Consider the following 15,492-nt stretch of genomic DNA (forward strand, 5'->3'; position numbering starts at 1 on the left):
GTCACTTGGTTTGTTCTGCCCAGAGAAGAGACTGAGGGAAGACCTCATTGCAGTCTTCAACATCCTTACAAGGGGCAGCAGAGGGTACAGATCTCTTCACTGACCCAAGGGAATGGCCTGAAGCTGAGTCAGGGGAGGAAAACGTTCTTCACCCAGTAGAGGGCTGGGCACTGGAACATGCTCTCCAGGGCAGTGGTCACAGCACCAAGCCTGACAGAATTCAGGATGTGTTTTGACAACACTCTCAGGCACATGGCGTGACTCTTGAACATGCAAAACCTTGCATGTCCTCTGAAGTTCATGTGCTTTTTATGACTACAAAAAATAGCATTTTCTGAGCTGTCTTGCAGCAGTACTTCCTATGTTGTGACAGTCAAGCACACTGCTGAATCCTTTTAGCTACCTAATGCTGTGCAGTAAGAAAGATCGAGGATCAAATTTATGAGCCTAACAGATTAGACTAGTCAAAGCAGCAGAACAAAAGAAAGGTTACCTATCCTCCAGCTGGTGTGAGACGAAAAAAAAAGACACTCTAAATCAGACTAGTTGAAAGGCCCACGTGATGATGTTGAAAGCAAAGCTAAGAGATCCATCCTCAATTTTTATCACCACAAAAAATTCCCAACAGGTTTCACAATTTCAGGTTTCATCATAGTTGTTAACTTCCATACATGGCAACGAAGTGCCCTTTACAGTGGAAGACTGCACCCATGTTATATACAGAGGTGTTATGGATGTACGACTTGTTTGTATTCTTGTTAGGAAGTATGTGGTGACCTGGATAAGACTTCATATGCCATGGTTCAGAAACCGTGACATCTGAAGAACAGATGCTGCATTTTTCTTCCCCGTGATAGCACCAATGAATGAGATATCACTGTCTACTGAAAGACTTATGAGTGAGGTTCTGTTGTCCATCTTCCACTCACCCTGCTGTAATAAGATAAGGGAGTGAAGTGTAGCTGGACAGAGACATTCTTTTAGACTGGTGAGTGTTGAGAACCCTTCCAGCTCTGTGCTGTGAGTGGGAGGAATGCATGCTACACATTTCCCCTTCTGCTTGCACAAATGATGCATAGAGCTTCTGCTCCACATTTTGAACAACAAAGAATAAGAAGTGTTAGCTACTGAGGAAGACCTATATTATAGGCAAGAACAAAAGAATGTTAAGGGAATGGTCTCTTAAAAAATTTTAAATAAAAATTTTAATTTCAGTTATGCAAAGTAAATCCTGTTTAATGACTCTTTGCCAATGTCTTTTAATGTCAAATACGACCTCGGAGAGACACAAACACTGAAACAGAGTATGTTACACAGCAAATAAATCAGTACAGTTCATGCAGACTCAAATGTACAGGGTGGGTTTAGCTGAGAAAAAACTAAAGAAACCCTCTGATGCTTGGACTGCAGGACGTATCATACATGAAGCAGCAGCAGCTTGGCTTTTCCTCCCTCCTACACACAGAGTGTTTTCACCTGGTCCCAAATTTGCCTTGCCCTGTCTCCATTCAGAGATGTGCCCATACAAAATGTTTGTGAGATGGTTTACAGTGAAGAGGATGAATAGGAGAATTTTGAAGCGTTCACAGTTTAAGGAATCAGAGTAAAAGATTTCAGCAGTGACCACAATGGAAGTTAGATATCAACTGCTAAACATCTTTAAACCCCAGGACCCCATAAACTGTATTTTTACCTATTAATGTTTTGAACTAGTAATGTAGAATTTAACAAACCCTGGAAAACTACGGAAGTTCAAAAGGACTGGGAAACAGCCAATGCTTTACTGATAGTTTAAAAAGTAACTAAAACAATGATATAAAATGAATGATGTGGTTTCAAAAATAAATCATTGATTGATATGTGTGAGCTGATACTAGGAATCCAAGGGATTTCAAAAATTTCTTGTCATTTCACAAAATATTAGTCCTAAACAAATTCAGGGCAGCACATATGAAGTGGATTAAAAGCTGGTTTGCTAGAAAGTAAAAAAGTGAAAAAAAAAAAAAAACAACTTATCCAATGAAGATTCTGCATACTTTATTCAACACTGGGCAGTATTCCAAACAATGATCTCCAAGAAAAATGCCAGAAAAAAATTGCAGATGACACAAAAACTGATGGAACTATAGATAATGATAAAGTCAGTTCTGTAAAATCACTGAGAGCCGGTGACAAAACAAGTTTTGTCTGAACAATGCGTTGCAATAGAGATAAGTATAAGGTCAAACGCTGAGGAATCGGGAACGCAAATCACAGTGGTAGGAAAGCAGTAAATCAAAAAGATTATGACCAGCTTCAGAATAAAGCAACTGGAAAGTGGATGATGGTTTGAGGCAAAGGTTAAGAGTGCAAACAGAGCTCCTGGCTGGATGAAAAGGATAAAACCAAGAAGGAATCAGTTAGAAAAATCACATTAGAAGAACCATTACATTGCTGTCTCCATACTGAAGACATTGGAAAATACATTAAAAAAAGCTTAAGAAATAATTCAAAATCTGTCTTATATTGCAAGACCAAAAAAAATAATGCATTTTTCATTCAGGAGAGAATGTCTATTGTACATTTGATAATAACCATCTATATGGTGCAGATAACCCTTTAAAACAATGTAGAGAAGGAAAAAGTCAAAACAGCTGGAAGTCAAATGTAATCAAATTCAGGTCAGGAATAAGACATATTACAGCTTCAAAGCAATTTTGTACTAGAACTTTCACTATATATCTTCTAAAGTGTGAATTTTGAGAATTCCAAGAACAGGTGTTTCGCTTTAGAAGACCAACCACAGTAAAACCAAGCTTTTAAAACTCAGTTGAAAGCAACAGGTCACGCACAGAGCCTGGAACACATCAGGCACCAACCACACACCAGTACTGGGACAAGACTATAAAGTCCATGCTGCTGCTGGTACCACAGCTCACATGACTCAAACCAGCTCAGTTACTCTCTGTATGTCTACACTGTAGCAGAAGAATGGTGGCACAGCGGGCACCACTATGAGAGGCTGGTGAGAGAGGATGGGGAAACTGGAAAAGGAAGATCTGGGCAGCAAAAAGCTCAGAGCCACCACACAAAAGCCCTCACCCCAAATCCCACTGAACCATCCTGTAGTACTGCCCCCAGTACTGGTCTGTGACAGGGAGCAAGACCATAGCAAAAAAGAACCACAAAAACATGAATGCATACGAATTACATTTTACAAGGTAAATATGGAATATAACATGCAAATGCCTTGGAAAATAATGCAAAGAATAAAACAATTTGGGACTACAGGTCCTAGAATGATGAATTCTCAACACTGGAAAAAGTGACTTGGTTGTTCTGCACACATCTCAAGGTTCTAGCTCTCCTTCTACTAAATTAGAACTTAGGTTTTTACATTATACCATTTGGGACAAGTTGATTATTTTTAGCACAATAATCTGCATCACATGTATTCCACAATAATACTTTCTAAACTACTCAGAGTCAAAGCTAGTATTATTCATCACTTGATTTCTTATAACTTACATAATCAAAAGAAGTCCTGTGGTTGGTGGTGGTTTTTCTGCCTAGGTTTTGGGTTTGGGTTTTTTTGTTTGTTTGTTTTGGTTTTTTAATTTAATTTTCTTAAAATCATTAAAGATGGTTCCACTGCATTGGAAAACTCAATGAATTATAATCACCTCAATTGCATCGTCGTACATTTTCCTTGCCTCCATGTCCATCTTATCTGACATTAGCCAGGCTTTCAATAAATATTCATAAAAACTGTCTCCCAGCCCGCCCACGGATGTGTGATCTGTAGAAGGGAAAGAGAGAAGAAAACAAAAAAAGGTTGAAGTTGTTACATAATATCACCTTAAATTTATTCAAAACATAACTTACATTTTTAAGGCCTACTGCTGTAGAATTACAAACATTTTTAGCCTGTTTAGCAGGACAAAGCTGCACTGCACTCTTTCCCCTCCAAACTTACATCACAGGCATAGAACCTTCTGTATGTGTACCCTATTTGTCACTCTGCACAAGCTATCCCTCATATAAAAATGTACTTTAACCTCTGTTTTTACTTCATTCCAAAGAACCTATCTGTTTAGGGGTTTTAGTTTTTGGTTTTTTAAGGTATATGTGAAAAAAGCATGTAAAAAACCTCCTAAGACCACTATATCCAGGATGTAATCAGGCCACGTGTCTGGCTACAAACTGCCATCCATGAACTACATAGAATCCAATCTTTCCAGCAGATTTTTATTTCTAACAGTGCAGACACTTGACAGACTAACAAATCCCTCAAACTAAATGTTCTTATTTAAATTATTTTAGTCAAAAGGGAAGCAAGCTGCCTTTGCAGCGTACAACACAAGCCCTGTTCCGTTCCACTGTGCCTGAACAGCTATGCAGAGCTGCGCCATGTGCCACAGGATAAGGCTGCTTCACTACTTGAATCCACTAGCACATAAACTGAACCTCCTAACACACAGATTTATTTTTTTCCCCTTTTTGACTTTTTTTCCCCCTTGTAGAGGTAGCCTTTCACAAATAGTGTCACTGCTATTCTGTGCTGACAGACCACTTGAGAACTATCTATGTTTCTTGTTGGCTGAACTATCAAACTTCCCACAAAAAGCCTACTGACAGTCTGGAAGCCTTGGAGCTCCTGTTCCAACCAGGGTAAGCACTCACTCAGCACACCCTTCATTCAGAAAGCAGCACTCTGTGAGATTTAGTAAGTGACTCCAACCAGAATACACATAACCTTCTCTTTCCTAATGTTACAGCCCTCAAAACAGTAGCACCAGAACAATCTTAGACTCCCGAAGCTAGGTGAGGGAAATGTTTAACACCAACTGCCCTAAGCATGGATGGTTGAGTCATGCAAGCACCCTTTTACTGGGTGAAGAAAAGATTTGACATTCCTTTTACAAAATACCTCAAAAAAATGGTATTATTCACAGTTTTTCTGGGATAAAGGTGCAAAAGAGAGGTTGAACTCTCCTTCTGTTCTTTTTTCCTCCAAGTACCACTCTACCACAGCATGTCTGCTTGTCTCTGAAGATGTGAGTAGGAGGTTAGAGCTGGTAGATGCTGCTATCCTAACTCTTCTAGCTGTCTCTTGGCTCCTCTGCTACTTAAAAATGGATTCCTAAACAAAGGAAGGAGCAAGTAGAGAGCCTGTAGCTTTCCCACTTACAGTAATTTCACGACTATAAGGTGCACCAGATTATAAGGTGCACTTTTTTTTTTTTTTCCAATGAGGATCTGCCGCCGGCTCCCCCATGCAGTTGCTGGTCGAGGCCCCACCTCTACCCAGCAGCTGCGGCACTACGGGCCCCCCTGCACCCAGCAGTCACAGTTCCACGGGCCCCCCTGCACCCAGCAGAAGTGGTGCTGTGGGACCCCGGGCTCGCCTGCACCCGGCAGCCATGGCACCGCGGGCCCCCCTGCACGCGGCAGTTGCGGCCCCGCCTCTACTCGGCAGCCGTCGTCCTGCTGGCTCCCCCCGTGGCTTGTGGGTCACACTTGCGGGTTGGCAAATTTCCGAACTTTGCCCATATATTAGGCGCACTGGACTATAAGGTGCACTTCCGGGTTCAAGCCTAATTTTTAGTTAAAAGGGTGCGCCTTATAGTCATGAAATTACTGTAGTTTCAAGTTGTGAATTTGAAGCAAATTACTTCATGCCCTTCTCTTATACCTCACAATCTCCTTGACTGCCTTTTGACACCCAGTTACTCAATGATTATAAGTTTTCATAAGCTTTCTCACTTTGAGCTGTAAGAGGACATTCAGGTCATGAGTCACTTTCTCACACAAATGCAAGGGCTAGAAATTACTCCTTTAATTTACAATTGCATGCTTAAGTAGGCACAAGAAACAAGGGTCTGTGGTTTCCAGGAAAAAAGAAAACAAACCAGAAACTACTCAGGATTTCAAAGCTACAACTCATGACAGCATTGCTCAGGGACTGACTTCACAAGAGACAGCTCAAAACTACTTCTGTTAAGCTGCTGCCTCGTTCCCAGCTGAGCTCTATCACTTGAGTCAGGCATGATCTACAGCCAGATGTCCTTGACAGATGCACTCAGGTCCCAACAAGGACAGGCTATTGAACCCTCAGCAGCATTCTTGTAGTAGCTCCAGCTGGGTTTGGGAGAGGAAAGAGCAGGAAGAGAGTGGGAAAATGTTTATTTCCTAAACAGAGAAATCCACATTCCAGATGTGTTTCAAAAGTCAATTATCAGCAACATGTCCCATTTCATGTCTACTTCTCTAGGCAGTCATTTGTGTTCTTCTCTTTCACATGACTTCTCATCTTAGACAAGAGCATAGGGAACACAGGCACCAGAAGTGTTGAGGGATACAGGACTCAGAGCCATCCCCAAGACAGCCTTTTGTTCATCTTCTTTGTGCAGAGAATAGGGCTGCTCAAGCTTCTCAGATTCAGATCCTCCTCCCATTCAGCAAGTAGAGAAGCACATGGTAAGAAACTAAGGCCTTTCAAGGGTCTTGCAACTTTCAGTAGCATTTCCTTGCTCCTTTTATGCATACCTCACTCCAGCTCTGACCAGCCCAGGATTTTCAATGCTCCTCTCTCATTCAGCAGTGGGCTACTCTACTCCCTAGCTGATAATTTTCACAGCTGGACCAGAGAGAAGACCTGTCAAAAAAGGTAAATGGATCTTGGTCCTTCTCTTCAGCAGTAGGAGAGGGACATATGAAATATTTCTGGTGGGAACATATGACGGTATTTCAGGGGAGTTGACTGCATTAAGATGCAGCTGTCTTTATGTCCCTGTTCTCTCCCCACCCACAAAAATAGCCGAAAGCAGATGGAAGTGAAAAGGAGGCCAGAAACCCAGCAGCTGAAGTTTTCCAACTTCTGCAGCTGCATTAACTGCAGCCTGGCAAGGCCTTCTTCAGGTTTTCTGCTAGTGTCTGAAGGTGTTGCTGCATTTTCTAAGAACTATAGGTAGAAATTACTTAAAACATAGTTTGTGACAGATTGTGGGTCTTTAACAATTTGCTCTCATCTAGAGTGGAAATGCTAAAGAAGTATTTTCCAAGATTCCTTGGAAATACATAACTGGTGAAAACTGTAGATTTGGGTCATCACATACCATTCTCTCCTAAAAACAAAGTTCCCTATCCAAACTTATCCGATGGTCCACAGTGGTTATCACTTTCTCCTGCTATTTGAACTATAGCTCAGATGCATTCAAAGATTTAAGTCAGATCAACTCAGAATGTTTTGCTCAGAAAAATGTTTTTCACATAAAATTTACTGATGTTTTCACACTGGCCCTAACCTTTCATGTCAATCCAGAGTCTAAAAAGGAATAACTTGCGACTTGAATAACTGAGTTTGCAATAGCATCTTGACACTGGGTACTCCTCAGTAAACAACTGAGAAGATAAGTATTAAGCACAAGCATTTCAAAATTTTTAAAATGGATTCATTATTTCACATATTTGATCTACAAGAATAATTTAATTAGCTCTTTGTCATGGAAAGGTTTTTATTTTCAAGAGTTGTTTTACAGTGAAATCCTGAGCAGAATTAATTCCAGATTAAGACAAATATAGCAGAAAGAACCGAAGTATGATAGCACATTAAATGTGGCTGAAGCCACATGTTCTGTTCAATGTATGTATTTTTAGAACATTCATTCCTCCAAATTAAGACAAATTTGGGTAATTTCTTCATTCCACATTTTTTTATATGTAGGCCCAGATGACTGGGCAAAAATAAAAGGATTCCAGTCAAGAACTGCTTTGGAATTCTTTTCAGACTGAAAGATACAGCAGCCGGAAAGAATACCTTCAACTTTTGCAACCAAAAGCAATTACAACAAACCCTATATTTCTTCTGGTTTGTCACACTTGAAAGTATATTGTGTGCAAATCTGTGCAGTAAGTCTGTTTGTAAGGATTCTTCTTTCCAAAAAGAGACAAATAAAACCTTAATAGAAAAACAATGACCTTTCAAGTTCATAGCAACATTTTGGCTCAGCAACTACAAAGGATTTACGTCCTCTTAAATATTGGCATTTTTCTTCTTAATAAACAGCACTCAACTGTAAACAAAAAACCTCAATGAGCAAAATCAATTAATCTCAGAGCAATACTTTAATGAGTTTTTAATGTACTAATAAAAGATCTATAATTAGTAACAAACTGCATCTCAGCTAATATCCCAAAAACCAGATCTGCCTTTTTCCCACAGAGAGGGGACCTTCTTTTAAAACCTCACATCATCATTATCTAATATTTCTAAAGACAGTTTCACTCTGAATGATCTTATTGGTATCAGCAATGAGCTCACTGCTGGCACAGTCTCCCCACATGTGAAGCAGACAGCACTAAACTACAGCATCAGGCAGGAGATCAGAGAAGGCGCACACAGTCTCACTGAAATGCTGCTGGATCTCAGCCCCAGAGAGGAGGGAGGGTCTGCAGAGCTCTGGTGATTTGTTCTCTGTAAGTGAAATAGTTTCCTTACAAATCTGGGGAGAAAAACTTTTTTTTCCACAAACAGATCTTCAAGGTATAGGCAACAAGGTTCCCCCTCCTCAATGACAGGTGACACACTGAGATGGATCTGGCTGTTCTTCAGGACTACTTTTTGGGGATGGCTGTAGGTAACAGGGATACTGTGCACTGACACAGCTCATTCTCATTTGTCATACCCAGACCTACCTAATATCAGTAAATAACTTCCCCCACAGCAAGCCAATTTCCACATGAATGGCAATGGCTCTCAAGCATACAGTTATGCCCACAGACTGCAAGTTACCAACATGTGCCACTTCCTTTCGTTTACAGGGAAAGTTTGGTTCAGTGAGCAATAGCATATTTCCACAACAACTGACAGTTCCCTAAAGATAACACTAATAATGATGCCTATTCTAATGAAGGTCTACCTTCTCTCTAGAGCAAACTTAAGATGTGCAAATTATTTTTAAGCAGATGGCTTTAAGTAGTTAACAGCAGCTTAATGAGGCAAATTTAAAACAGTTCATGATTTGTTAAACCCTCTCTGCTTTATGCCTTAATTGTTCAATTGTAATTTCTTGGCAAAGAGCAAGAATAAAGAAAGAAGCCAGGCATTGTATTACAGGCAGCACTCATGCCAGAACTGATGCTGTAATCCCAACACCTGAGGGTGAGGCTTCCTGCTAGCTGGGAGCAGACCAGGAGTGAGCCACTGCCTCTCCCTGACCCCAGGGCACATCTACCCTCGGCAGAAAGTTTCTGCATCGCTTACTGCACACGGAATAAAAAAGATGAAATACTATACTGAGCAGAGATAGGTTTAGCGTGCACAGGCTGCCCTGCTGGAAAGCAAGATGGTAAGATAACATTGGAGCAGTGCAGAAGCACAAGCAGGTGCTTGAGGATCAACTTATGCCCACAGTATTTTTAATTCACAAATTGTAACTACAACACCGATTCAACATTGTAAGAGACAGAGAGAAAACAATCAAGCAAAACATTACTAATTTGGTTTTTTGTAAACTCAAACCTTAGAACTGTAACTGTTACTTTTGACTTTAAAATAAAGCAAAACTCACTAAAACCTGTGCTATACTCAGTAGACTGGAAATGCCAAGATAAACAAACCACTTTGCAACAAAAGAAAGGAAGCAATAAAAAGGGAGGCTGATCTTCCTCAAGGATCACAAACTGACAAAGTGCTATTGTAATATATCCAAGGAGTTAAAGAGTGGAAAAGTTATGATTTACCAAAATATGAGTATTAGTCTAATACCGATACTCAACTGTGACGGACAAAAGACTCTCTAACAATTTAAAGTTAGAAAGGGTATGTTTATTCAGCACTCGGCAGCAGCGTGGAGTAGCCCCCTAATACACACTGCAAAATTACAGGTGGCCACAGAGTCTATTTATTGACAAAAGGTTTAAACAAATACATATTCATAATACCAGCCCCTCCCATCCCCTGCTTCCTATGGTAATTAGCTTGAATAGCTATTAAGCATGCGTGGTTGGCTTCTTGAATTAAGTCTGGGGTCGTTTTTGTGGGGAGGGATCTTAAAAGGAGTAAGGCGAGTCTTCCTCGCCCTGACCTTTTCTATTAATGACAATACAAATGGCTTTTGGGGCAACTCCAGTTTTTCAAAGAATGAGTTTCTGGTTGCAATTGTTCGTGTTCTTTGGACCTAACTACTAGTTTCATCCTTTCCCACTGCAAGCACAGCTAAGAAAACATAAATTGACAGGCAATCAATTATTTAAGTTTCAGGTAATTACCTCAAGCTCAGTTTAACTTTTAACTTTTAACTAAAATCCTAATTTCTTTAAGATTAGTGTTTCAGTTAAGTGACCAGGAGGCGGTTGCAAAGCGATTAAGTTAATACCGACTTTCATTAAGAAACCCACATACTCCATCACCATTAATTGTTCTGGCCTGCTGGTCGACTTGCCTTACATTGCAGGAGCCCTCTTTCTCAGTGCAGGAAACTTTCAAAGAATTGTTTTTCTGTTTGTCTTCAGGCTGGCTCTGATTAAATTTCAGTTCAATCTTTACTTCATGTAGTTGGACTTACTGCTCCTCAGCTGCTCTAAATAGGTGCACACTCCCCTTCTAATCCTTTAATCCAGAAAGCTGAGGCCCTGGAAATTGCAGCTGCTGCAACTCACAGCATAAATTCAACCTAAGGATATCAAAAGCCATAGTGGTTGGCTTAAAAGTGCAAACACTTTCAAATTAACTGCAACAGAGGCAGCCCTGATAAAAGGAGGTGCAGGTGCAATTTTTAGTCAAATATAAACTATGTATCACTAAGAAACACATTACCAGCACCAGAATTTTTCTGAAAACATGCAGGCTCTCATATAACAGAGCCACATTTGAATTAAAAAAATCAAGCACTTATCAGCTGGGAGGTAGCTGAACAGACACCACTTCCCATTCTACTTTCTGGTGCCACAACAGAATCCAGCAACCTCTCTCAGCTCCTCCCAACTTGGGGATGCCTGCTCATCACACACAGTTCTGGAGATGGAGCAGCTGAACTCTAAATACTCCAGATGAAGAAACTATTAATGTGAATATTACAGATGTGAATATTTTAACAAAGCTTAGAAAAATATGGATGGTTCTTAAGTTCTTTAACTGTACTCTTTGAAAAAACAAACTTTAATCTGAGTAGAATCACATTTCATTTCTAGTTTCATTTAGAGATAGCTAAAGCATTTTTGTCAAAGTTGTTTAAAGAAACCTCAACAGAACAGCTTGAGGCAGAAACAATATTGCAGTTGGAAGAACTAAAGTCTGGCAGCTACAAGAAACTGAAAACATAATCACTTGATGGAAAGTAATAATCAATCTTAATTATAAGTGGTACCACTTTCTTATATAATAAAATTAAGCAAAATTACTTCCTATAACTGTATCAAACTAAAAATAGTTAAACTTGCTCAATTCAAGTGTGTCCAAAGACAATAGAAATACTTTGAAACAGACCAGCAAGTATAATTAGCCAAGTAATACATGTATTTAGGTAATTAATGTTCTTAGAATCAAAACACTTATTCAGACTGAATGTAATTTATGATTCTGTAATGTCAAAGGAATATCCTAATTTGGTATCTTACACCAGACTTTCACTCTCAGGAATTCACAGCTTTTTTTCTGGTGGGGATTTTTTTGGGGTTTTTTTTTAATTTGTTTTTTTAAATTTTTTTTTTTTGCATTCAAACTGTCCAGAAACATCAAAACATTCCAGCTATTATTTATAATTCTGGAAAGATTTAGGTCATCTCTCAGAAGACATGTTCAGGAATTAAACACCAATCAACTAAATACATTAAGTCCACATGCTAAAATTAGAAACACATTAAATCCTTATGTCGGTGTGTTTACTGTCTTCTATCACCTGAAGTTGTCTTTTCAAGGTTATTACACTCACCCAGAGAACCACCCAAACAAAGCACACCTGCCTCTCAGCCAAGTTTGGAGCCTCTGTAAATTCCAACTGTGTGGGCAGCCAAACTGCTGAGATTGGCAGTGGATTGATGGGAAGTCATGGGCATGTTTGCCTCTGATGACTTTTTTTTTTACTTTACAAAGTGGCTGTGAAAAGCAGCTAAAAGGGGTAACATCACTGCTGCAAACAATACTGCTGTAGGTATGTGCTCAAAACCCAAAGAGCTCTTTTTGAGTAAGAGTTCATATACAGGGGATTGACAAACTCTTAAGGTCTTTACACCATTTAGTTTATTCAGTTTAATCTTCCTTGAAGATGTCAGTTCTCCTCTTAAAGATTATAAACAAGAACATGGGAGAGGAAAAACTTTATTAGATTAAATCTAGTCCAACACTCATCTGTACCAAACCAGCTGGCAAAACCACTGTCAAAAACTTCACCCTTCAAGTTGTATCAAGAGATGGTAGATTATATATTTACCTATATATGTACAGTAATTTTACGATTACAAGCCGCACTGACTATAAGCCGCATCTCCAGGTGTTGGCACCATTTCGTTCTTTGTCCATACACAAGCTGCACCCAATTATAAGTCGCTCTGTCATTCGCAGCGAGGACCCGCGTGCAACGAAGTTGCCAATTAGTAACAGAATCGTGGGATGGCGGGGTTAACTGGCTCGGCTTGGGCCGTGAGGGCTCGGGGCTGCCAACGGGGCCAGGGGGCCCAGCTTGGCGCTGCCGCTCGGCGGGACCACTCGGGGCCGGCCGCCGCTGCTGGGCTCGCTCGCCCCAGCCCGGAGCTGCGCTGCGATGGCAGAGGGGTATGGAGCCCGCCAACACCCATGGCGGTGGTGGGAGGTGGGGATGGAGCCTGCTGGCACCCATGGCAGCAGTAGCAGGAGGGGAAGGAGCCCCCCTGCTCCCGCAGCGGCGGCAGGCGGGGACGGGAGCCCTCTGCCTCCCCCCGAGCCGCGGGGCCAGCAGGAGGGAGCCCCTGCCTCCCCTGGGCTGCGCTGCCTGAAGGAGGGAGCACCCCCGCCTCCCCCCTCCTATGTTGCCGGCATGGAGCCCAGCTCCACCCGCCGTGAAACAGAGTAACCAATTTGCAACAATCGCGCAGTCCTGGGTTTTACTGGCAGGTGTTTGACTTGGAACCTCGGTTTGCACTTCTGGGGTTGGAAATGTCAGAAAATTATTCCCATATTAGCCGCTCCTGAGTGTAAGCTGCATTTCTGGGGTGGAAGCAAAATTTTAGTCAAAACGGTGTGGCTTGTAATCATGAAATTACTGTATATATGTATATCTCACATGGAAGCTGACAGTCAAAAGGGATTCCAAGAAGCAAGGAAAGACACTTCCTGTTTTTGACATACTTTTGGACTACAACATGCATATATATCCAGGCTACTCTGTCTGTTTCTTTCTCCTAAACTTCAGTCTATGTAGCTCTTATTTTTCTTCTCATGACAGATGCCTGAAATAGCACACGGAGTTACCTGAAGTTTTGATCACTCTGTATGTGCTGGGAAATTGTGCTGATTGTAAGGCTTGTTCAGTCCATGCTCTGTGACTGAGACTGAGCTACCATAACATAAGTGGACTACATTCATCACCACCCCTCTCTTACTTCACTATATATGTCATATGTACAGTAATTTCACGAATACAAGCCGCACCAATTTGACCAAAATTTTGGTGGAAACCCGGAAGTGCGGCCAATATTCCGGGGCGGCTAATACATTAACAAAATTCTAAAAGCTGCCAACACGGAAGTGAGAGCCCGCGGCAGCCCCAAGCCAAGCTGGAGCCCGGCCGGCCCCGGCAGAGGTGGGAAAGCCTGGCAGAGGCGGGGCCAGCAGTGTGGGGGGCGGGCGGCAGAGCCTGAGCCAGCAGGGGGGGGCAGGGGGGCGGCAGAGCCCGGGAGAACTGGGGCTAGCAGTGCAGGGGAGCATGGCAGAAGCAGGAAGGCCGACAGGTGGGGCTGCCTGGCAGCGGGGGAAGCCCAGCAGAATCGGGGCCAGCAGCGTGGGGGAGCCCGGCGGTGTGGGGGCCTGCAGTGCCGGCCAGGGCGAGGAAACGCGGCGGCGGTGCAGACGGGAGGGGGCGGCCGGCGAGCCTGGCGGCGGCGGCGGTAGCCCGCTGGCCGGGCGAGCGAATGCAGTGCGGGGCGGGCGGCGAGCCTGGTGGCGGCGGCGGCAGCCCGCCGGCCGGGCGAGCGAACGCAGCGCGGGGTGACTGGCGAGCCGGGCAGCGGCGGCGGCAGCCCGCCGGCCGGGCGAGCGAACGCGGCGCGGGGTGACCGGCGAGCCCGGCGGCGGCAGCCCTGCCAGCCGGGCGAGCGAACGCAGCAGCGGGGCGGTGCTGACGGGAGAGGGGGGCCAGCGAGCCCGGCGGTGGCGGCAGCACCACCCGGCCAGCCCCGCCGAGCCGTGGCGCTGAGCTGGGCCACCCGGCCCCGTCGGCAACCATGAGCGGGCCAAGCCTGCCTGGCCCCGCCCCGAGCCAGTAAAGCCCACTATGCCGCGATCCTGTTACTAATTGGCCAATTTGTGAAAGCTGCGCACGGATTCTCGCGACGAACGAAAGTGCGGCTAATATTCGGGGTGCGGCTTATCTATTGACAAAGACAGCAACATTGTCGAGGCACCGGAAGTGCGGCTTATAATCCGTGCGGCTTGTATTCGTGAAACTACTGTAACTATATATGGGACCACACAGATCTTCAAGTCGAGATGATATTTTAGCTTCCTGCTAAGAAGGACAGTTCCAGGGGAACTTCAGGATTAAAAGAAGCTATTGGTAAGATACATTCAGTGTTCACTGAGCAGAACTACAGATCCTCTCTGCTCAATGTCACTGAACTGAAAATGCTTCTCACGTGACCGCCAGCAGGTACACCTCCACATAGAACTCAGAATGTGAAGTCTCACATATTGAAGACAGAATAAAAAGAAACAGGTATCAGATGTAACAACAGATGTGTCATTCAAAATGACCAATCATCTAGAGGGCATCGACAGAAACACTTAAGTGCACAGCCTCCAACATGTTACAGAGAAGGAATAAAATAAAACCAAGGAAGTTTAATCAGGCTGTAACAAGTTTGTCGCTGGAATTAGATAGGCTTCCCTTTCATAAGAAACTAGTAGGTCAGGAATGGTTCAAAAATGCAGCTTTAGGCATAAAATTATCAAAGAAATAATGAAATTCCACAAGGAATCAAACTCTAAAAACTCACAGAGCATCTGTCAAAGGATAACTTTTTACTTCCCAGACATTTTAAGTTAATGTCTTCAAAGCCATCAGTGCAAACTCTCAAAAATATCAGGCAGTACCCTAAACAGGTCAGACTTCATTAATACAGATGAATTTACTGAATTCACAGTGAGAAAGACAAATGGAAAAGCTGCTGTGGGACAAATCACAAATTCTAGATATTGATGCACTCCCCACCAAGATCATGCTCTAAAATTATAGCTTGGTGGTACAGCAAAATGAAATATTCATTTCTTTGCCTGGCAATGTACGCAAGCATTCTCATAACCCAAAGTTATATGATATC

The 15,492-nt window shown here is 42.7% G+C and overlaps 1 protein-coding gene across 1 annotated transcript in view; it reads right to left on the reverse strand.

Annotated features, from left to right (window-relative positions):
• MAN1A2 (mannosidase alpha class 1A member 2) overlaps positions 1-15,492 on the reverse strand; it is a 165,082-nt gene that overhangs the window by 32,683 nt on the left and 116,907 nt on the right. The window contains exon 9 of the mRNA XM_033051198.2: positions 3,663-3,778. Coding sequence (XP_032907089.1) covers positions 3,663-3,778 — 116 coding nt within the window. The remainder of the gene's footprint in view (positions 1-3,662; positions 3,779-15,492) is intronic.

The sequence above is a fragment of the Catharus ustulatus genome, chromosome 2 (assembly GCF_009819885.2).
Source record: "Catharus ustulatus isolate bCatUst1 chromosome 2, bCatUst1.pri.v2, whole genome shotgun sequence".
NCBI lineage: Eukaryota > Metazoa > Chordata > Aves > Passeriformes > Turdidae > Catharus > Catharus ustulatus.